Source organism: Ceratotherium simum, chromosome 26, assembly GCF_057802395.1.
Source record: "Ceratotherium simum simum isolate JZ-2026a chromosome 26, ASM5780239v1, whole genome shotgun sequence".
Lineage (NCBI taxonomy): Eukaryota > Metazoa > Chordata > Mammalia > Perissodactyla > Rhinocerotidae > Ceratotherium > Ceratotherium simum.
The window spans coordinates 7763383-7787223 of record NC_141925.1 but is presented as its reverse complement, the minus strand read 5'-3'; the positions used below and the strand labels follow the sequence as shown (position 1 = coordinate 7787223).

The window sequence follows — 23841 nt, the reverse complement described above, 5'->3', positions numbered from 1 at the left end:
GAGATGAGTAGCTCAGCTTCAAGATGCATGGCACCAGTCACACAGCTTCTGCATCTTGGACACAGCAGTGCGAGTTAGCGACTGGGGGCCTGGTGGTGGTTTTGGTTGGGTGTAGTCTCCCTCAGCACTCTCAGTTTGTGGGAATTGTGGTGTTAAAAGCGTGGTCCCTCTGAGCTGTTTAAAATCTTGGGGATTATTCTAAAGTTGGTTATTAATTACCTTTGGGGGGAACATGGGGAGAGGAAGAATTAGTCCTAGAAATCTAAATGTTTTCTGTTATGGCCAGTATTTCCTTGGAAATCAGAGGCTGTTATTTAAAATCTACTTTCTATTTTGGTGTAGCTAAGTCCTATAATTTTTTTAAGGCCTTTTATTTTTCTTAAAATACTGTTTTCATTTTGGGTGAGTTGATATCAGCGGGCACTTGGTCATGTAATTTGGTTTTAGAGCAGAAAGTGTCTGTTATGCCCCCTACTCTACAGGTGGAGAGACCGGGGCTCCGAGGGATGAAGTGATCTCTAGACCCGCACTGTCCAGTATTGTAGCTGCTAGCCGCTCATGGCTGATGAAATGTAAATTAATTACTCAGTTCCTCGATCTCGCTAGCTGTTTTCCGGGGGCTCAGTAGCCACATGTGGCTCGTGGCTTCCGTATTGGATGGCGAAGCTACAGAACATCTTCATTGTCACAGAAAGTGGTGCTGGCCATGGCTGCTCCCGACCCAGCCTGTGACCTGGGTTAGCTTTGCCTTTCTGTCGGCCTCTGCCTTGAACAGGATTGTTTAGAGTAATAGAAAACCAAGCATTTTTTTCCGTAATAACCTAGGGAGAAGATTGTCCATACCTGCTCAGTATAGTGCATACTTGCTGATAATCTTGCAGTCACTGCTGCAGGCAACTGAGGGGGTGGAGTGGGGGAGTTAAAAAGATGAAGAAATGATGCGATGTCTTCGCTTAAGGAAAGTCAGCAGGATGTAGATAGGTCATGTGAACGCAGAATTAATGCAGGTTAGAAAGTGATGACTGCCACCAGAGGTGAAGAGAGGGCTGGGGAAGTTGAGGAGAGCGAGATTACGCAGGGCTGTGGGGAAGCAGGAAGGTTTGGGGTGGGACTTGCAGAGGGCTGTAAGGGACTGTCAGGATTTGAGTTTGGAGGAGTTCAAGGTGGGAGTACCAGAGGCAAGGCTTCTGGGTAGATGAAGATAGAGGACCATCCTTGTGTTTCCTGGGCACGTCCATTGTGTTGCCGTTAACACTGTGTGTTGTGTTGCTTTGCTTTTCCCCCCAGTGGACTTAAAGGTTGGAAGAGCAGGGCGAGCCCAAGTCACTTTCTGCACCTTCAACAGTAGTTTCTCCCCACATAGTACCAAATAATCAAGTGCATTGCATTTTTATATTTTAGTTTCAATTAGACTAGAACATGCTGCAATGTTAAATACCAATTAACCTTAGTTTTGCCTGCTTTGGTAACAATTATAAAGGGTTAGATTTGCATCTGCCCTTCTGTAAGTCTTTTTGATTTAACATGTGTTAGCAATCACCATGATTTTTACAATACCAATTTATATTGAGATATAATTCACATACATCACAATTCACCCATTGAAAGTGTACAATTCACTGGGTTTTAGTATATTCACAGTTGTGTAAACCATCAACACAATCAAAATTGGACATTTTCATTACCCTAAAAAGAAATCCCGTATTCATTAGGGTACTCTCTATCTCCCCCCAGCCCTAGGCAACCACCAGTCTACTCTGTCTTCACATTTGCCTGTTCTGGACATTTTATATAAATGGAATCATACAATCTGTGGCCTTTTACACCTGGCTTTTTTAACTTGGCATGCTGTCCTGCAGGTTTATCCATGTTATAGTGGGTATCAGTGCTTCATTCCTTTTTATTGCAAAATAGTGTTCCTTCGTATGGGACCTTACCATCATTTTTATTGGATCAGAAAGATGTGCAGGTCCTCATGATTCTGTCATCTGTAATAGGTTTTGTTCAGTATTTTTTAAAGGGACTTGGAATGCTCTTGTGCTTATGAATGTGCTTCACTACTGAATTGAATTAACTGGGCGTCGTGGGGTGGGGGTAGCAGTGTCAGTCAGGGTTCAAACAGCAGCAGTAGCGAGAAACACATATACAGGGATTCGTTAGATTTTGACCGTGCGCAGCTGTGGGAGCTGCTTACCGTCACTTGATTCTGAGTCTGGTGCTGGAGCTGAAGTCCGTCAGCATGCAGTCTGCCAGGGAAGGTGAGTGGGAAGTGGGATAAGGCTGAGCTGGAACCACTTCCAGGTGCCCATTGGGCTCAGAAGGCAGAGAAACCCCCCAGGCATAAAGGAATGTGGGACTCCTTTATCCCAGCCCTCCAGATTGCTGGCTGAGTGTTCCTAAGAGGGAAGTCTGCAGGGACGGCATGTCATTCCCACTTAGCTAAGACAGCACACCAAATCCACCATCATTCTGGTCTTTGGAGTATCAGACTTGTTCTTGTCAGGATTCTGTTATAGGTTTAAAATCTATGAGAACCTCAAAGAGCTTTTGGGAGATGGGTTATATCTATCATTATTTGCCATATTAAAAGTTAAAACTAAGACAAATCTTAATTATTCGTTTAAAAATAGAAAACCAGTACATGGTAACACAAATAACATACTTTTTATAGAAAATAGTTTTTTCCAAAACAAAAAAATTTAATGAGGAATGGCATTGTTTTTATATTTCTGCAGATTTCTTATTGTTTGCCTTAATGGAAGACAACTGGATTCTCATATCTGCTGCTGCTGTCAATTGCAGTGTAATTTTAGTGGAAATATAAAGAAAACCCAGCCTAGGGCCGGCCCCATGGCGTAATGGTTATGTTTTCATGCTCTGCATCAGCAGCCCAAAGTTCTCGTGTTTGGATCCTGGCTGTGGACCTACACACCACTCATCAAGCCATGCTATGGCGGCGTCCCATATACAAAGTAGAGGAAGATGGGCACAGATGTTAGCTCAGGGCTGATCTTCCTCACAAAAAAAAGAAAAAGAAAACCCAGCCTTACAGAGGTGTATACTTAGAAAAGTCTTTTTAGGTGATAGTGGCAGTTCTTTGATACTACACCAGAATTTGGTAGCTTCTTAAGGTTAATGGCAATGTGCAGTTTGAAACCCTATGAATTAACTTTTCATGCTCTATTACATTACAATTCATTGGTCTGTCTTGTACTTTGAATGGATCTCTTCTAGTACCATTCATTGGTCATTTGGAAAATATTGATTCGCTGAGTTATTCAGATCTTCTAACTGTTGTCATATTTCATTATACAGTTATATTTAAAAAATCGAGTGTAGGGGCTGGCCCGGTGGCACAGCAGTTAAGTGCGCCCCCTCTGCTGCAGTGGCCCGGGGTTCCCAGGTTCGGATCCCAGGCACACACCGACGCACCGCTTGTCAGGCCATGCTGTGGTGGTGTCCCATATAGAGTGGAGCAAGATGGGCACGGATGTTAGCCCAGGGCCAGTCTTCCTCAGAAAAAAAGAGGAGGATTGGCAGATGTTAGCACAGGGCTGATCTTCCTCACAAAATAAATAAATAAATAAATAAATCGAGTGTAAGTGCCTAAAACCTCACATTCATGTATGTAGCTGCCTTGTGCTGTTACCTAATTGGGCACAGGGTTGTAGTTAGAACTCCAGAAAGCTCATTGGGACCAAGACAGCGGTGACTTTTGTTCTGTCTGTAAGAGCCTTAATGCTTTCTTGGCAGAGGGGGTGAAGATGGTCAGATGGTAGTTAGCGACAGCCTCGTCACCCACAGCAGTGGCGTGGCCACTTCGCATCAGCCAGTGCAGTGGGGTTGGGGAACCGGCAGCGCTAGTTGGTCCCCAGCAGTGGAGAAGTGCTGTGGAGTAGAAAGTGGACACTGGAGCTGTCCCGTGGTTTGTTTTGTTTTGTTTTCCTCTTCACGTTGTCTGTAAGATGGTCCTGTGAAGAGGAAAACAGATATTTCATGAAAATTCAAGGAGAGAGCAATTAAACCGGAAGTAATTGGCGATTTTGATTATTTTGCTTTCTAATCTTTCAAAATGCCCAGCAAACATTTCACTAATATTTATTCTGTTGGTATCTTTTGCCCTGTTTCCTCCATTTTCCAGGAGCTTATGTGGAACAGTTGGAACTCTGGCCATCGGTCTGAGTTTAAACGTTACTTATAAAACAGCACACCTCGTTTATGTCCTTGCATTTATTGGAGCAGAGCATGTGTGTGTTACTAACCCAGTGTTTTAGCAGGTCTTTTCTTTCAGTTCTATCGTGACCTCCCATTTTTCTGTCTCTTTAACATTTGCCACTCCCTCTCCCCACAAAATAAAACGAGTTTTGATGCGAACATTTGTGTACTCCTTGGTATGAGACTACCTGAAGGTCTTGGGGCAAAAAGATTCAGACCCTACATCTTTTATAATATTTCAGTTCTCTTTTCCCAAGTAGCTAAAAGGTCTGAAACCATTTACCAAGGGAGTGTTTATTGAAAGTCAGTAAATCATTTCTCCTCCTGCCTGGCCTGCAGATGGTTTTTTCCTTTTGTTGTTTATATTACTTATGGTAAAATTGACTTTGGGAGGCTTATGGTTCTGTGAGTTTTAAAACATGTATAGATTTGTGTGACCACTACCACAGTCAGGATACAGAACTGTTCCCTCACCCCGAAAAGCTCCCTCACGCTGTCCTTGTGTAATGACATCTTCCTCCTAACGGTCACAACCCCTGGCAACCACCTGATTCACTCTCTGTCCCTTACAGTTTTGTCATTTTTGCAGGTGTCATGTAAATGGAATCACACAGCATGTAATCTTTTTAGACTGGTTTCCTTCATTCAGAGTCATGCCTTTGAGGTTCATCGAAGTTGGGGGTATCAGTAGTTCCTTCCTGTTTGTTGCTGAGCAGTACAGTCGGCCCTCTGTAGCCGAGGGTTCAACCAACTGCCCGTTAGATCTTAGGGAGGGCCCGCTAAGGTACTTGAGCATTCATGTGGATTTTGGTATCCGCGGTGGGGTCCTGGAACCAATCCTCTGCGGGTACCGAGAGGTGACTGTATGCCATTGTATGGACATATCACCATTTATTTATCCGTTCTGCCACTGAAGAACATCCGGGTTGTCTCCAGTTTTCGACAGTTATGTATAAAGCCACTGTAAATATTCGTGTACAGGTTTTTGTGTGAACATCAGTTTCCATTTCCCCAGAGTAAGATGTAGAATTGTTGGGTCATGTGGTAAGGTGTGCTTAACTTGATAAGAAACCACTCAGCTGTTTTCCAGGTGCCTGTGCCATCTCGCATTGCCACCATCAATGTGTGAGTGTTGGACCACTTTGTCAGCACTTGATACTGTCAGTGTTTTTAATTTTAGTCATCCTAATAGGTGGAGAGTGATATCTTATTGTGGCTTTAATTCGCATATATCTAATAGCTAATGGTCAAACATCTTTTCATGTGTTTATTTGCCATCCCTATATCCTCTTTGAAGTATCTGTTCAAGTATTGTGTTGTTTCTGTTAACTATCAAGTTTTGAGAGCTCTTTATGTTTGGGAAGTAAGCCCTTTGTCAGGTGATTTGCAAATATTTTCTCCCAGTCTGTTTGTAGCTTGTCTGGTTATTCTCTTTTGTCTTCCTGGAGCAAGACTTTTTATTTCTAACGAAGTCCAGTTTATCAAAAAAAATTTTTTTATGGGTATTGCTTTTGGTGTTATGTCCAAGAATTCTTCGCCTTGCCCCACGTGTTTTCTTATAAAACTCTTATAGTTTTAAAATTTATACTTACATCTCTGACCCATTTTGAATTAAGTTTTGTATAAGATGTGAGGTGGGGTTCTTTTTTTTGACCTGGACGTCCAGTTGTGTCTTTAGGACTATCCTTTTTCCATTGAATTGCTTATACCTTTGTCAGATCAAATAGTAATGCTGATGTGGGTCTGTTTCTGGACTCTCCTATTCCATCAATATACGTCTGTCCTTTTGCTAATACAGCATTGTCTTGATTACTGAAGCCTTATAGTGCGTCTTAAAGTCAGATATGTAATCCCTCAAACTCTGTTCTTCTCAAAATTGTTTTACTTACTCTGTTTCCTTTACCTTTCCATATAAACTTTAGAATCAGCTTATCTATAGGTATAAAAACATCCAGCTGGGATTTTGATTGGAACCGTGTTCAGACATACAGATTAATTTGGGAAAACTGACAGCTTTACTATGTTGAGTCTTGCAGTCCATGAACATGGTATGTCTCCTGTTCCAATGACTTGACCTCTTGAATGTCCAGTTTTCCCAGGGGACATGGCTAGTGCACAGCAGATGTTCAAGGTCTCCACTGATTTGCAAACTGAACTGTCTCCTCCCCCCACCCCCCCCACCTTTTTTTCTTTTAAAATAAAACCAGATTTCCTTTGCCTACTCCTTGGGAAACTCGTCTTCCTCCCAGGAACTTTTAAACAATTTCTTTGACCACTAGTTTTTCAGAAGGTCTTGAATGTGGATGTTCCTTGATAGCCCAAGTGGGTCCCCTCAAAGGGAGGGTAAAATCTGAGTGGTGGTCTGTCTGCACCATGTGGAAAAAACCAGAAACAACTTAGTCTTCTGTCCTAGGTTATTCGTTTGTGGTTTATTCAAATAAAGGAACCCATTTGAAATTGGTTGTGTTTGATTAGTTTTTAAAAGTTTTAATTAGCACAATCAAGAGTTTAAAATCTCTCCTGTACCTCTGACCCCATGCCCAGCCCCCAAACTGCTTTTTAAATAGTTCTTAAGGAAGATCCAGGCATTTAAGAGAGGATGCTGCCGTTTGCCAAGGTGTAAACAGACCCTCCAGGCCACAGACAGTTTAGGTGATCCTTTTGTTCTGGGGCTGTTGTGGGGTGCCCACCCCTCCTGACTCCGTACAGGCAGCTGGGGCACCCTCCTTCCCCTTCTCTGGTTCCAGTGCTAAGGGCTGCTCAGGTGATGTCAGGCCTTAGGCAGTATTTCCCTTGTGTCTTTTTGTACTGTGATTTCCTTTGCTTTGTGTGTGTGTGTTTACTTTTGTCATAAAGGTAATACGTATTCGTGGAAACATTCAAACAACGTGGAAGCAAGAAGGCAAGAAAGAAGGACTCCATTCCTCAGAAGTAAACACTGTGTACTTAATATATTGTGGATATTGTCCCAGGTCCATACAGCAGCTTCCTTCGTTCTGTAAGGGCAACCTGGTCCTTTACTCAGCAATTCCTCCATTGGTGGACGTTCCCCCTTATTATGGCTTTACTTTCTTTAAAGCTTACGTGAATGTAGAGTGAACTTATAAGTAGATTTTATGGATAAAGAAATTTTTAAAACACCAAAATGTTTAATATTTTTAAACAAATAGTGCAGAAAATGGAACATTTATACATGACTCAGTTGTTGAGTATGCACATCATTTACTTTGCAGAGCCTTCAGCAACAGTTGTGATTTGTGGAATTATTTGTTCTTATGTGAAACGGGCCCTGTTTCTATTAAATTTTTGTCCCCCCCTCCTTTTTAAATACAGCTTTATTGAGATATAATTCACATACCTTGCAAATCACTCAAAGTGTACAACTCAGTACCGGCCCGGTGGCGCAAGTGGTTAAGTGAGCAGTTCGGATCCTGGGCGCACACCAGCGCACTGCTTGACAAGCCATGCTGTGGCGGCGTCCCGTATAAAGTGGAGGAAGATGGGCACAGATGTTAGCCCAGGGCCAGTCTTCCTCAGCAAAAAGGGGAGGATTGGCAGAGGTTAGCACAGAGCTGATCTTCTTCACACACACACACAAAAAAGTGTACAACTCAGTGGCTTTTAGTATACTCACAAAGTTGTGCAGCCATCACCACAGTCAATTTTGGAAGATTCTTATCTTGCCAAAAAGAAACTCCTGCGCTCCTAAGCCATCACCCCTCCAGTCTCCACCCAGTCCTAGGCAACCACTGATCTGCCACTTTTCTGTGTCTATAGATTTGCCTGTCCTGGACGCTTCATATAAATGGAATAAATGGCCCTTAGTGTTTATGGGCATTTTTCTTGTTAACTTTTCTTGGTAAAAAAAAAAATGGTGCTTCAATGTAAGAAATATGCTTGTGTATATCTTTGGGCATGTATGCTAGTTTTCTTTGGAATGGATTCCTAGAAATGGCATTTTGAGTGGAAGGGTGTTTGACTTTTTTGTTTTGTTTTTTTTTGTTGTTTTTTTGTTTTGTTTTGTGAGGAAGATTAGCCCTGAGCTAACATCTGTTGCCAATATTCCTCTTTTTGCTGAGGAAGATTGGCCCTGGGCTAACATCCGTGCCCATCTTCCTCTATTTTTTATATGAGACACCACCACAGCATGGCTTGACAAGCGGTGCGTCAGTGCGCGCCCAGGATCTGAGCCTATGAACCCTGGGCCGCCAAAGCGGAATGTGCGTTTAACTGCTTTGCCACCAGGCTGGCCCCCAACTTTTTGGTTTTAATACTGCCTTTGGGGACAATCATTTGACTCGGGAAATTTATGCTCCAGCCAGCCATCTGACACCACCCATTTCGTGAGACCCTCAGTATCAGTGGGCATATTTTTCACTGTTAATCTGATAGATGAAAAATAGTATCATGTTAATTGAGGGAGTTAAGCATATTTGTTAGTCGTTTGTATTTCTTATGGATTTCTCCTTTGTAGTTGGGTTGTTTCTTCTTGATTTTTAGGAACTCTGTGTATTCTGGATGTTAACACTTGGGCTATTATGTGTGTTGCAATACTTTCTGCCCTCGTCCTGTGGCTTCCATGAAGCTCCATCTCTGCTGGGCACACTGAGACTTCTTTTCTTTTCTTTCCCTCGAATGGACTGTGCTACACAGCGTAGCAGATAATGCTGTTTCTCTTTCTCTGTGGAGTAAGACTGTAAGAAAGTGATACAGACATAATTACAAGCTCTTCAGTTGTGCAGGAGCGGACGTTCCTCTCCATGCCCAGCGAGCGTTGACACTGGTCATCAGTCAGGGCCACTGGGACAGACAGGACTGGCAGTTAGGATGGTTCTCTAGGGAACAGATGATTTTTACATAATCGAGCCAAACTGAAAGCCCCAAACGGTTTTATTTAAGGAATACCCATTTATATGTGGCCCTCTTGGGGGCTTTATTTTCCTATAACTAATGTAAATCAGGATTATTTCAGACTGTAGAGCTAGCGGTCAGCTTTCACTACAGTGGGTCTACCTTGAACCTTCAGGCTCCACTACTTAGGAGCTGGTGGGCTCTGACCTCAGGCCCTGCGGGGACCACTGAAGGCAGAGGACCAGAGAAGTCCTGGTTCAGTAGGACAGGACTGCCGCCTGGAAGCGGGCTCCCAGGCAGCCTCGGAGGGAGTGCATGTGGCCAAATCTTGTAAAAATCATAAAAGTAATAAAACCAGAACACCTGAGAGTTGTGCTATTGATTAAGCCACGGTTTCATTGTTGATAAGAACAAAGGAATTCCTAGTTCCTGGAGGCTGCACTGCTGTCCTTGGCAGGCTAGCCCCGAGGAGCAAGACACAACCAAACCACGCCTCACCCTCGTCCTGGCAGAACAGCAAAGGAGCTTCTGCAGAGACGCCCTCCTGCCTGTGAGGATTAGGACAGGCTTGACCAGATGGGGCTGTGGGGGTGGCAGCCAACGTCCAGACACTGGGCCATCTCCGCTCTGACCGACCAGAGCACTGTGCTTTCAGCGTCGCAGTGCTGTCAAGGCCTTGGGTGGCTTCCTCTTCATTCGGTGGGGCACGTGCTCAGCAGGAACATTGGGGAATGAAATTCAGAGTCCTTCTCATGGCCCTCGAGGCCCTGCCACCTTCTCAACTTGCCCACTGCCCTTGTTCCTGTTCACTCTCTAGAATGTGCTTCTCCAGGATCTCTGCCCGGCTGGTTTTCATTCTGTGGGCTCGACCCAGATGTCGCCTCTTCCTTCATGGCTAATGGTGCGTGTCCACACCCTGTGGCTCTGTCACTGTACTGATGTCCCCTCCACTGAAATTATCCCCTCTTGTCTCCTCCCACAAGCAAGTAAGCGCCAGGAGACTGGGGAGCTTATCTGCCTCTTCCCTCCTGAACCTCAGGGCCCAGCCCAGCCCTTGGCACATACCACGCTTGATAAGTAGGTTGACTAACTTCTGAGAGAAGTAAGAGGCTGTGGGCTCCAGTGGGCTCTGCCTAGCGATGACCAGAAATGCCTGCCTTTACCTCCCAAGTTATTCCTGCCTGGGAAAGACATGTGTTAGGAAAGAGGTAATTAGAATGTCTTCTTTGTTAATAGAGTTGTTACCATAATTGCAGGCAAATAGGACATGCCCTCCTTTTGGGGGGGTGTCTGAAATCGTTGGTAGTGTGATGACAATGGATTAGAAACGGTCTTTTTGAAGCACGGTTGAAGTTTTCCCCTTAGGACCACATTCAGAGTTTGACTGCTTCTGAGAGGTTTCACTTTCCTCGTCAGGCACAGGGAGCAGGGACTGGAAAGCGTGTGGGTGTTTCCTCATGGCTGCGGGAGATGTGGTCTTTGTGATGGGAACGGGAGCTAGTTGGCAAACGGGCCATGTTGCCTGGTCAGACCTACTTCTTTCCACCCAGTGGCTGTAAGGGGTGGTCAACTTTGGGAGCCACTGAGTCCTGGAAGGGAGAAGAGACCAATTGTTAGACCTGGGTGAGAGCAGAGGTAATTCAGACCTGCGATCCCTCACCATACTGTATCCTTTTGAGAACTTCACCCCTTGGTTATTACCTCCAGGTTCTGTCCAAGGACTGGATATGTTCTGCAGTCCCATCTGAGGCCCTGCTTTGCCTTGGAAGAATCCCCTAAAGGGGACTGGAGTTTTCCCACAGAATCGTATGTTTTCTAGGAGTGTCCAGAAGTCGATTCCCAGCTCTCAGGACATTCTGCTTTCTTAGGGAGTGTGACAGCTCACTGCCTGTGGGTCCCTGATTCTGTGGATGCCTGCAGTGTTCCCCACCCCACCCTCCTGCCTTTGCCCCGGGTCCCTTGGTCCCAGAGGTCACCACAGCCCTGGCTTCTGGACCCCTCCCTTTATAACCAGCCCCTATTGTTGTGCTCAACTTCTCAGTCGTGCTGAGTACATCTTCTGTCTCTTACTGTGGGGTTATCGGCGGTCTTTGCTCCTCTCTGTGAGCGTGGAGCTAGGTTCCATACACTGAGGATTTGTTGTGGACCACAACATCAGGAAATCAGTTGTATTTGAATTCTTCCAAATAAAAGTAACAGAGCTCTGCATAAGAGCTGGAAGAGTTCTCCTCAGCAGTGTGTGAATTTTGTGCAGGAGGTGGGTCGTGTGATCTAGCTGTTCAGAGCCATTGGTGGTGTCTGGTTCTTGGATGCATTGTTGATAATTGCCATTGGGAAGAGAACAGCTAAATACTTAGGGGGGCCAGATTTTTAAGAAAAATGACCTGGTTATAAAATATGCAGCAGGATAAAAATCATAGCACAGAGTTATTTGCTGTAGCATCATTCAGGTGGCAAAAAACAACAAAAAAGCTGGAAACGGCCATCTGTAGGGGAATGGTTGAATAAATCATGACATAATGTTAAGGTGCTATTCAGAATTAAATCCACGTACATATTTGTGCATGTGTATGTGTATGCCAACTTGGGATAGCTGGGATTACCCACGTAAGGTGAATAGTGTGCCATTTCTTGTCCATGAGAAAGAGTGGGTGCACATTGTGCCTGTGTGTACATATACACGAGCACTGAGAAATCCTGGAAGGCGACACGTCCTTCGGTGGCTTCCTTCACGATAGGCTCAGACGGGAGAAGGTCATCATTTCCCCTATTCATTTCTGCACCCCTCATTTTGTTACTGTGAGCATTTCATTCTTTAACATCCAAACATAAAAGTAAATATGAAGCCAAGACCTGTACAAAAATGTTTATAGCAGCTTTATTCATTGTATCGCAAGACTGGAAACAGCCCAGATGTCAGCAGGTGAGTGGTCAGATATAGGATGTCCTTGCCATGAAACCTCCCCAGCAACATAAAGAAACCAGTTGTTAACTGAGTCTCAGGAGAATCATGCTGCGTGTCAGAGGGCGCTCAGAAGGTTACCTCCTGTATGTCCATTTACATAACATTCCTGGAATGCGGAAGTATGGAGAAGATGAGTTGTGGCGGGGGGGGGGGGGGGGTTATGGGAGGGGCTGCACACAGGGGAGGAGGTGGGTGTGGCCTTAACAGGGCAGGGTGAGAACCTTGGGTCGAAGTGCTCAGTATCTTGACTCTGGTGGAGGCAAACCTGCACATGGCATCAAGCCCATGAGAGTCAGTAGGACCAGGATTAGTGTGTGGCAGCAACGTCAGAGCCCTGGTTGTGGTCTTGTACTAGAAGTTTGCAAGATGGTGCTGTTGGGGCAGTTGGGTAAGGGACATGGATCTCTGTTATTTCTATAATAATTGTCAGTCTACAATTATCACAAAATGAGTTTAATGAAATTGGGGTGATTTAGTAGAAATTGTGCATGGGTACAGGTATGTGCAGGGTAGGCATTTAAAAGGAATATTTATAGTTAGAGAACTTCAGCCCTCTCACTGCATTGTGCCTCTTTTCTCAGGACTTTTTTCTTTCTTAATTGCTTCCCGACTAGAGCCTCTGGATTCTTGGGGGAGCTCAGTGTAACTTGTCCTTTATCTCAGGAGTGAGCACTCCTCCTTGAGGAAAGGGCCGGATGGGCAGATCCTGTCTTTCGGAGGAAAAGGAGAGAGAGTAGAGAGAGCAGCTGCTCCGCAGCCTGACAGCCCTGGGTCCTCGTGTGGCAGTGCCCTGCACCGTCCAGCTGTGACCCTGGGTTGCTGACGGGACCTCATCCCCCCGGGTGCAGCCTCCCACTCTGCCTTCCCCCGGGGCTGTGACCATCACCTGAGGGTGTCGGGGGTGTGTGTGCATGTAACAGGGCTGGTCAACGGAGTTCCAGGTTCACGAGATCCTGAAGCCAACTGTAGGTCCTCCTCACGCTCACAATGTTCCCTCTGCTGCTCCTGCCCCAGCATAGACACAACCCTCCCCCCGCCCTCCTGAGGGGCTCTGCTCTGTGCTTGGGCCCCGGGTCTGCGTGGGAGGCTTCTCACCTCTGGGCTCTCAAGCTGCCCTGTCTTTCTACCTTTAATGACGTGAGAATTTCAGACTTGCTTCTTTGGATGTTTCATGCTGAAAATGTTCACATGTAAGTTTCACATCAGTTATATTCCTTGCTTCTTAGGCTTGAGGGTTTTCTGTGTTGTCTTTTTTAGAATAAACTTTGAATTTTGGGTTAATTTTAGATGTGCAGGAAAGTGGCAGTTCGTGCCATGTGTCCCCATGTGCCCCTTGCCTGGTTTCCCCCGTTGTTAGCCACTTGCAGCAACAACTAAGGAGCTAGTGACCACACTCCATACTTCCTTTTTTTTTGTTTGTTTTTTTTTTTTTGTTTTTGCCTATTAACGTCCTCTTTCTGTTTCTGGACCACTTTGCCTTTTGAAGGTGATCATCTAAATTGATGAGGTCGTTTGAATGTTTCTGGTCCTAATTTTGTGGGGAGCTTTTAAAGAAAAGAATGCTGAGGTGGAGCTCCTGGAGATTCTATGTGGTCACTCCGATGTGGGCGGGAGAACCCCTGCCCCAGCCCCAGTACATTCTGCCGCAGAGCCCTGCAGACATGGCGGGCAACCGCAGGCTGGGACCAGAAGGTGACTCTGGAGTTCAGATTGGGGTCCTTAAGCTGCTGGTGGATTTCCAGGACCAGTACCGACATTTCTGAACTGTCCTTCTGAAGTATACTTGGGATTGCCAGTTAAGAAATGAATACCCAGAAAGATACCAGTGTTGTAATTTGCGTTGATAACCTCTGTTTTATGTAATATTCTTTAAAATGGGTTCAGTGCCAGGAGAGGAGAGGAGAGGAGGAGGACCAAGCAGAAGCCTGGGGGCTTTTGACTTGGAATTCAGGGTGAACTGGTCGAGTTGGGATCACGAGGTGCTGTTCAGGCTCTGCCTGACCAATCCAAGGACTAACCCTTGGCCGTGTGCTCTGTGTGGCACTCGTGCCTGCTGCCCTTTTAACCGAGCCCTGGCTCTGCTCACTGGGTCATATCACTGCTTGGAAAACTGGAGGAGGAACCTGGGGCTGAATGGAGAGTGAGTCTGAGGTGTGACTGGATCTTTGTGGGCCGGGCACCACTGGTGAGCAGTCCATGGACTCTTGGGTGAAAGGCCCTGAGGTTTCACTGTGGTGTTTGGTCCCCCCACCCTGGCCCTTTTGGGAGAGGTTTGAGAAATCTTTGCAAAGTGACAGAAAAGGCCAAAGCCAACAAATTGGAATTCTGTTCTTCGTCTATTACCTCATCTAGGAGTGAGATGCAGGTGTTAATTAGGGCTATGTCATTTCCATAGCAACTGGCAAGTGTTCTTGGGGTGAGTAGTTCTGTGTTATGACATCACACATGGAAGTCAGTGGGGAGAAAAGCTGAGTATAAGCGTGGGCATCCTCAACGACAGAGGAGGAAATATAGGTTTTGTAACTAGCCAATGGAGCTTTTTGTGTGTTTCTAAAGTCACTCTTTAAAAGAAGGTATTTTGTGCCTTTTTATATATATTAAAATTATGCCTGTGATACTTATCACAAGGTTCATTGTCAAAATGCTTACCAGTCACGAGTAATGGAAACGATCTTCTGTTGTGTTTCTGGGTGTCATGTGTCTATTTTGGAATGATAATTGTTTTTTTTCCCCTACAAACATTTGGCATATCAGGGACTTTTTGTCTTTTTATTTGAGGCATTCCATCTTGTCATTGGTGTTAACCAAACGTATCCCCAATCTTATTATTTGAGATGGTTGTGTCAAAAAGTTAGTATTGTAGGTCATATTTGGCCAAGTGAGAGTTAACACATCTGGGAAAATTCCAAGTAGGCAAGACATAAAATTCAGGAGTGGGATGACTTTATATATCGCGATAAATATGTGTACATGCCAATCTTGCACTTCCTCTGACGATAAAGAAGGTAGTCCTGTCATTTAGGATATTTCTGGAAGCCTACTACACACTTGTGGATATCAGGGGCTTTCATCATTTAATTCTGGTCCAGAGATGTACCGTGTCTTAATTAAATTTTTAATCCTCGTGTTGAACTAACTCACTTATGAGGAGATTTCTAAACTGGATGTTCAGTCCCTTGGGAGCTGGGCTTGAGTTGCCAGCTTTTTGGACAGAGGTCCCCTGGCGGTCGGTTGGCAGCTTCATGGACCGTCGCTGGCCAGGTTCCTCACGGACATGGTGAAGCGACCAGGGACTTGTTGCGTCTCACGGCCGCTGGTCTTGACCACCATCTCCATGCTCATGAAGGGTGGAGAAGAGCGAATTGGCCAGCACAGCAGGCATGTGCACCTCGGCGTGTAAAAGAGGGGGTATTGCTCAGGAGAGCCGGTTCAACTGTAGAACTTGACCTGCCTTGCCTTTTAGGGGCCAACTGCAGAAAACCTTCTGTCTCAACACTAGAACGGAATCCTTCATTTTATGAAATATTAGGCTTTCTTCAGTCACCACACTGCAGTTAATCCTACTGCTGAAAAACTGTGCTCCAGTTTATTCATTTTCCCACCCCACACAGTACGGTGTTGTGGATGGTGAGCCATAGATCTCTTGAATCAATCTTGATTTTTATTATTACCGTAACTTCTCGTGAAAAAGTACTCCCATCTCAAGTCACCAAAACAAGCCCTTTCAGCCATAATCTGAATTCACTTTGATCTCAGAATCTTCAGAGTCTAGGGTCAATTGTAGAATTCTATGACTTGCCACAGTTCAGACAGCTTACGTTTATATATCATCCTAGTTTTAGGAGCAATGCTTTGTTTCGTGTACAGAGAATTATCTATTTGTCATTTTTGCATTTGTGCACTATAAACCATATTTTAAAGCAATTGTAGTATAGATTTGAACCGAGGAGCTAAGTTAAATGTATCAGGCATACATCAAGGAGATTACTGTAAGATTTATAGAGCATTCATGTGATGTGAGTGTGTGCACGTATACAGCAAAGAATCACCCTACTGCCGCTTCTGTAGACTCTCTTCATAGTTTATGTAGCTTGCCAGTGTTGGCTTATTCATGTAAAGGGGAATAAGAATTTATGTATCTTTATTCCAACATACTCTATGTCTTTTGTAATAGAGGTTGCATGAGATGGTATTTATTGCTTGGTATCTTAATTTTTTTAACTTAATATAACTTTGAGAATTTTCCATATAGGTATATTGAGAACCTTTGCAAAAAAATTGCTGCATAATATTTCATTGGTGGAATGTGCCATTTATTTCATAGGCCTTCATAGGATTTTTTCCTCATAAAATATTTTTATGATGGTTTGATGTAGTTAATTTAGGAGGGTAATTGTGGATGAAAGACATTTCAGTCAAAGTACCTGATTTTTCATTTTGCTTTTTATTTTTTTATTTTATTTTTTGTGAGGAGATCAGCCCTGTGCTAACATCTGCCAGTCCTCCTCTTTTTTTTTTTTTTGCTGAGGAAGACTGGCCCTGGGCTAACATCCGTGCCCATCTTCCTCCACTTTATATGGGACGCCGCCACAGCATGGCTTGCCAAGCAGTGCGTGGTGCGCGCCCGGGATCCGAACCGGCGAACCCCGGGCTACCGCAGTGGAGCGCACGCACTTAACTGCTTGCGCCACTGGGCCAGCCCCTTTCATTTTGCTTTTTAGGTGCATATGTTTTAGAGTTTGAGCTAGTTAAGCATCAGCAAAGGGGATTTCTCCTTTCTCTACTCCCCTCCAGTTTTTCTCTGAGGGCGCGGTGGTAGAAGGACCAGTTAAAAAATGTATATATGTTTGTTTTTAAAAATAACTTTTAACACAATTGTTAATTGTATATATTGATATTTAATAAAACAACTTAAGAATATTAAGATTGGAAGGGGTCTATCTAAATTCAGGTGGTCATACTTGTTTCTTGGCTTCCAAGGATTTATAAGGTGTGTTTTGAGCTGATTAAGATGGAAAAAAGTGCGGTTTATATTCATAAATTATCTGAGAGCTGTAACCTGATAGTTGGGGTTTTGGAGTGTCTAGAGTGGGCAGAGGAGGGGTGCTCTCCGTGGTGCTGAATCAGACTGATTGCTGGCCTGAATGGTGGAGAGGCTGTGAACTACTGGCGGCCAAGGGCACACCTATGGAGTGGATTTCAAAAACCACATCTCCTGTTTGTAACCAAGACTCTTAATTTCTGTCGGAGTGTCTGATGCACCAGGGAAAGCTGACTGGACAGGCAACACATGGGGCCAGCATTAAACGCACCGCACTGTCCTGACATGTGGAAGGAGAGGATATAAATATGAGGTGTGGCCCTTTGGGCCAGTAAAGGCTATTTATAAATCCTAAGCCTTGGCCGGCCCGGTGGCTTAGCGGTGAAGTGCGTGCGCTCCGCTGCTGGCGGCCCGGGTTCGGATCCCGGGTGCGCACCGACGCACCACTTCTCCGGCCACGCTGAGGCCGCATCCCACATACAGCAACTAGAAGGATGTGCAACTATGACATACAACTATCTACTGGGGCTTTGGGGAAAAAAATAAATAAAATCTTAAAAAAAAAAAAAAATCCTAAGTCTTGCCATAGTTTTTTTCCTTTTAAATTATGGACGTATGTCAGTGTAAAAGGATTGTTTTGAAATTAGTGAATGAAAATAGTGATGAGAATGTGACAGTTGGAGTTTACACCTTGTATTTGCCAGTCATGCTTAAAAGTTTTGAATCCATGTTTCTGATTATATGCAAATGTTTTTTAAGCCAGATTTCAGCAAACATTTAGAATGAAAAAAACGTTTTATTAGTTTATCAACTCTTTCCAGGTTCTTTATACATGCCAGTCCTCCCAAGGACCCCCTTTCCTCATTCTCTGCACCCCCAAAACTCCAGTCCTGGCTTTGCATGGGTTTATACTTTAATTGTACAGTAATTGACCAGCAACGCTTTGGGAATGACAATTTGATATTTTAAGGCACTGACGTATATCCATGGTAGAAAGTTCTAATGTACACTGTTTTGTATATATTTAGTAAACCCTCGACAATGTTTTCTCTAGGATTGAGTTTTAGTGAGTAGGAAACCTATTTCAAAATAAATATTGCAAGTGGAGCAGATTATTGTGTTGCATGGTGTGTCTTCGTATCCCATTTAGCATTTTGAAAGTGAACAAAAGCTCCTATTTAGTAAACACCTTTTGGGTTAGAATGTGTTTATTTTGGCACAGTTGGAACTTACTAGTGACTGAAAATCATCAAAAGTACAGCTGTGTTTTTGTTTATTTAATCCAAGCCATGAAGGTAAAAACCATGGAATTTCTTTGTTTTCTTTAAAGCTGGAGATACAGATGACCCACCCAGAATTACTCAGAACCCTGTCATCAACGGGAATGTGGCCATGAGTGATGGACACAACACCACCGAGGAAGACATGGAGGATGGTAAGTGTGTGTGTTTTGCTTCGTTGCGTTGGCGGAAAACAGTCAGCAGCACAGACACATGCGATGTGTATTTCTTCCTTGAGTACTTCTGAGTTGCTTAAGAGTAGCTAGTTTTCAGGAGGCTGTATCTGAGGAAAATTTAGGAACCTGTTTTGGTTTTGAATTTCAAGATTGGTTACAAATTTCAAGGTAAGTTGATTCTCCCCAACCTAGGCAAGAAGGCTTAAAATCAGAAGTTGTAATAGATGGGTATTTGCTCGGGCCTGCATTTTCCAGCCACGGCTGGTATTGAGAACAGCAGGTATATCTTACTCTCCTTTTCTTTTTGTTTGCAGCAGGATACTTCTAGACATTGGAACTTGGCTTTCCATTGCATTCTTATTGTAGTGTGTGTATCAGTTGTCTGTAGTTGATAATCCCTCCCTGCTCCTGTTAGGTGTGAAATCAGAATCGAGCTTTGGGCTTCCTTCTCCCACGCTAACTTTTGGTCTGTATCTTCTATGCAGAAAGTGTATGCATATGTACATGCATGGACATTTTGTGCCTAGGAAATCACTCCCTTCGAGGCTATTTCTTCTTTATAATTTTGTTAGTCTGTGTGACCTGTACATTTATTTGCAAGGTCAAAATCGTGAGAAGGTAGCAGCCAGTAATCACTTTAGGCAGCCCCTGGAATCTAGCAGTGTAATATGAAACCGTGTTCTGTCAAAAGCATGTCCATCAATCCTCATGAGGGTTGTGTCCTTCCCAGGGGTGTAACGGGGCAGTTGAAAGAAACCGTCAGTCACGGGCTGCACCACCAGAAGGACTCCTGTTCAGACCTCCTGCCAAAAGTTCAGCCTCCATGAGAAACTGCAGCCGTAGTTGAGAGTTCTCTCACAGTGCGGTTTACCCCTGGCAGCTGGCTGAGGCAATATCTGAGGAAGGTAAAGAGGCGTGGTCTAAACCCCGCTGCTTTGTTCCCATGGAGTGCGCTTTCCACTGTAGACGAGGGCAGCGGTGTGGGTGTGGTCCCTGTGGTCGCTGGGCTCTCGGTTTCACTGCAGACATCGGAGATGCCAAAAGTAGTTCCGAGAACACAGTTGGGAAGGCATGGCCAGGTCTGACACGCCAGGTGTGCGTTAGCGATCGATTCTGGAACGTGTGGAGCAGTAACTGGCCCAGCCCATTAATGAGAGCACTCCCAGTCTAATATTTCCGCACGTGTTTTCATCGGGGAGGGCTTGGGAGGAGGCACAAATGTAGATAACGGGCAGGGTTTGTCAGCCTCGGCACTGTTGCCTTTTTTGGGTGGATCCTTCTTTGTTGTAGGGGGCTGTCCTGTGCATTCTGTAATGCCAGTGTCATCCTGCCCTTATGACCCCTAGTCGTGACAACCAAAATGTCTCTAGACACTGCCAGATGTCTCCTGGGGGCCCGAGAGCCTCATCTGAGCACCACTGTCATGAGATCATAATGTACATAAAATCCCTTTCCTCTTGAGACAGATTTTACTAAATTATTAGTAGTAAAGAATGGTGCTAAACCATAGAACCTAAAAGTGGAAATCCTCCTGTTGTGAATTGCCGAACGGGAAAAGTGTATTATAGGAGAAAGTAGATGGGCTTCAGTAGACTTTCTTCCTGGTTTGGAATTTCGGTGCTTTTCGAAAGGCTCGGGGGTAACAGAGTGAAAAGATCACGTCGATTTGATGGCGAAGGGGGCGGGAGGGAGATGGTTCTGGTTCTAGGGTAGAAGCCTTAGTTTTGGGCCGCGTGGTTTTGGGCCGCGTCCTCCCGGCTGTGATGTGTATGTTGAAACACTCCTGCAGGATATAAGTGTGTTGTGAAAAGTGTGGAGAAATCGAGGGAGTTTGAGGAGTCCTAACTGAGCTTCTGAACTGCAGTGCGCCTCCGAGCCGGCAGCGTCCTGACACCTTGCTCCCAAAGTCTTTAATGATTCCCCAAGACTCTGGCCTTCAGAGCTCCTGTCTGCTGAATCCCCTTTTAGCACATTAAAGTCGGGCACACAGTCTGGGAAACACTGGATGAGAATTATCGATGCATCAGCAGTTCAGAGAGGCCTTCTTAGTAAGGGAAGTTTCTCATAGAAAAGTTATAAAGAGCTGACAGCACAGACTGGAAGAATGTTTAGTTGAGGCGGAGAGCATTTAAAAATCCTGTTAACTTAGAATTATGGGCAAGTATCAGAATCATTTTCTAGTTGTATCTACTTACTCTGCTTTGATTTTAGTTTCTTACTCAGTATTTCCTTAGATGACCAGGAGAAGTTTTAGAGCAAATGCAGCCTCTGCAGATCTGGATGGATCTAGATCTAGACTTTTGGTACCCATGAAACAAACATAATTCTCGGGATTAGCTAGGAATTGCAAAGACTTGTATTAGAGTGAATAATTGGGGTTTGATAAAATTACTGCCAGGGGGCCATTTGGGAAAACTTCTGGCTAACTTTTCTGATTGAAAAACCTAAAGTGTTATATCTTCTGTACTTTTTCGTGCAACTGAACCCCAGGCTTGGTCCATTGGCCTTTCCCTGAGAAGATAAGATTGGTGTAGGAATGGGCACGGTGGTAGCTTTGGACTATGTGAGAGCTGACACCACCCTCCGGGGGCCGGATTTGAAGGTAGTGGGTTATCTAGTTTTTTGAATGAGGCTGTGTGAGCACCGCGGTCAGCACAGGCTCCTCATCCTGTCATTCACGATGGGAGGATGCAGGAAGTGATGAAATCAATGCTCTGTGCCATCCAGGCAGGTTAGTCTCTATTCGGATGAATTACCGATTCTGCAGGATATGGGGTATCCTTCATAATCCCAAGTGTACCACCTTAAAAATTTTTTTTTTACTTTTGAAGTAATTATAGACACACAGAAAGTTGCAAAAATAGTACATAGAATCCTGAGTACCTTTCACCCATTTTCTTGGGCAGAGATGTTTATCAGTCTCATGTAATTCCTCACAGGAGGATAATCAGGGCAGCCCAGTCTGCCAAAGGCGGGTTTCAAGTCTGCTGCTCTTTTTTGTAGACATTCTGTCTTGATCTTTTGGTATTTAATATAATTGTTCAGTTATTCGCTTGGTATGAAGAGTTTAGAGCCATCGGTGACATTTTTATTCACATGAAATCTCGTGTTAAGCTTCCTTATTAGCATATTTCTGAAGATAAGTCTGTTCTAAGAATGTGCCTTAAATGTGGGGCAGAATCTCCCATCTGGTTTATAATTCGAGTGTGACCTGAGCCCTGAGAGCAGGGTAGTGCCAGGCGAGGGCCACTGAAGGGCTTGCCATCTCGTGGACTCAGTGCCACGCTGAGTTCAATGTTGGGACCTACCTTATTTTTAAAGATTAATTCAGAAATTTGACTAAAGTGTGCGGTGGAAGAACAAAAGAGCATTTATAATAATTATATCAGTGTTTGTCTATATAAAAGTCTAATGCTACAAAGAGCTGAATTGTATCTGAAAACAAAATAGATGCATTAGAAGAAAGATGGGCTCTTGCAACTCTGAACTCTTGAGGCCCCAGGAGTGAGTGTCCAGCGGTGACTTACGTTCGTTGTTCTCCTGCTCACTGTAATGCAGGCCAGCTTTGTTGGGGTCTGCGGTGGTGTGGCCCTAAGTTCAGCTTGAGAACGGCGTCTTACAAACCAAAGGCGGAGTCACTGTGCTTAGTGTCCACAAAATCTTGGGTGTTGAAACCCCCCGTGGTCACTTTGTAAAACACTCTGGATAAGATAAGCCACGTAACCGCAGCGAGCCTTGGTTTCCTCATCCGTAAAGTGAGGAAGAACATCTGCCCTTGCCCGCCTCACAGGATTTACGTGCTGCTCAAATGTGATTTGTCCGGCTATGAAAAAGTGGCCCACTTTTCTCCTGAGCCATTCTAGACGTCATTCTCTTGAACAGGTTTCTTGCCTTTTTGGTGGACTTCTGTCCCTCAAAGGGATTAGGGCAATACCTGCCACCTGAAGAGGCTTGAATACGTGATGCCCCCTCAGACGGGACTCACCCTGTCCAGCTGTGCTTCCTCCCGGAGGCCCTCTCTGTCAACTGCGGAGACGGGTTATGTGTAGTGAAAAAGTGGGGGATGAAGAGTGTTGAAAAGAAGGTAAAACGCTAACTGTCATGTATACTTTTGGTTTTTTCCTTTGGTGAAGAAGACTACCCTCTCGTGAGGACTGATGGACATGTTTTCTAAAGAACAAATTGAATTAGTCGCAAACGAAGCAGTCTGTGCACTGAGAAGTCTGCGTCCTGAGTGCTTGCTTGTGTTAGTGAAGTTTGGAGACTGAAGGATGAAACAAGGGAGTGTGTTCTTAACATGCTCTTCTTCCCCCAAGCCTGTGAGTCTCACTTTGTGCTTCAGGAGCCTGGGCGTCAAAATAGTGCCTGATTCTAAACCAGAAAAAACCTTCCAGGCATCTTCGATTCTAGAGACCAATTGTGGTTCCTCAAAGTGTGGCCCTCGGCCCCCTGCCGGTCTATGACCTGTTGCCAATCTGCAGCGAGATAGGTGCAGAAAGTGAGAGAGAGCGTTAAGGAACTTGTATAGCAATTTGGCCTTGCTGCAGCGGTTCTAGGATGTGTTATAAGGTGCCGGCCAGTGACAGATGGGCGAGGTGGCCGTGGGGGCTGCTCCTCCTCATGGTGTGGGCACTGCTGGGCTTGTCCAAGCTGTCGGCAGGCTGTGTCACTTGTACACGGTCACCATCAGTAAAAGGTAGCATTCTGAATTTTGGCTTTTAGTTGCAAGTCTGCTAAGAGGCACTGTATCAAGACTTTGCTTTTTATTGGAGGAAACCTTAATTCATTAAATTGGCCTTCAGTCTTGTTGAGTAAATTTAACAATTTATACTATTCATGTTGAAAAGAATACCAATTTCTTTTTTTTTTTTTTTTTTTTGATTATTCTCCTTAGGGAGTCTAGGCTGGTATTTCACAAAAGTTGTGAACTAATGAAGTTAACATTTATTTTTAGGCTAACTTCTTAGGAATCTTGTCTCTAAACAGTGCTGCGCTTCTGCAGGAATGGCTGTTTCCCACTCCCTCCGAAGGCCGTACGTGCCTACATATTCAGCGCCCCTTCATCTCTCTTCTCCAGGCTCGCCCAAGTCCAAGCCTTTTTCCTTTCCTCCACGAGTCCTGTGCTTGGACAGATGGTACATGAGCCGTTTCATTGCTTCTCTCCAAAGTCTCTCCACTCACTAAGGATTACTTGGGAATTAATGATAGAGCAGCGTGGACATCTTATGACACCGAGCTTTGAACCTAGGAGGGAAGGCAGTGTGTGTTGTTAGCACTCTGAGTTTTCTATTTCGTTTACACAGAAGCTGTATG

General features: G+C 44.6%; 1 protein-coding gene across 3 annotated transcripts in view; it reads left to right on the top strand.

The window, feature by feature from the left end:
- The window catches only part of USP7 (ubiquitin specific peptidase 7), a 77626-nt gene that overhangs the window by 24867 nt on the left and 28918 nt on the right, over nt 1-23841 (top strand). For 2 of the 3 annotated variants that reach the window (XM_087449609.1, XM_087449610.1), the window contains exon 2: nt 18403-18507. In XM_087449609.1, the coding sequence (XP_087305735.1) occupies nt 18403-18507 (105 nt within the window). Of the gene's footprint in view, nt 1-18401; nt 18508-19258; nt 19434-23841 lie in introns of those variants that run through there. The other variant, XM_014793455.2, reaches the window with a different exon arrangement.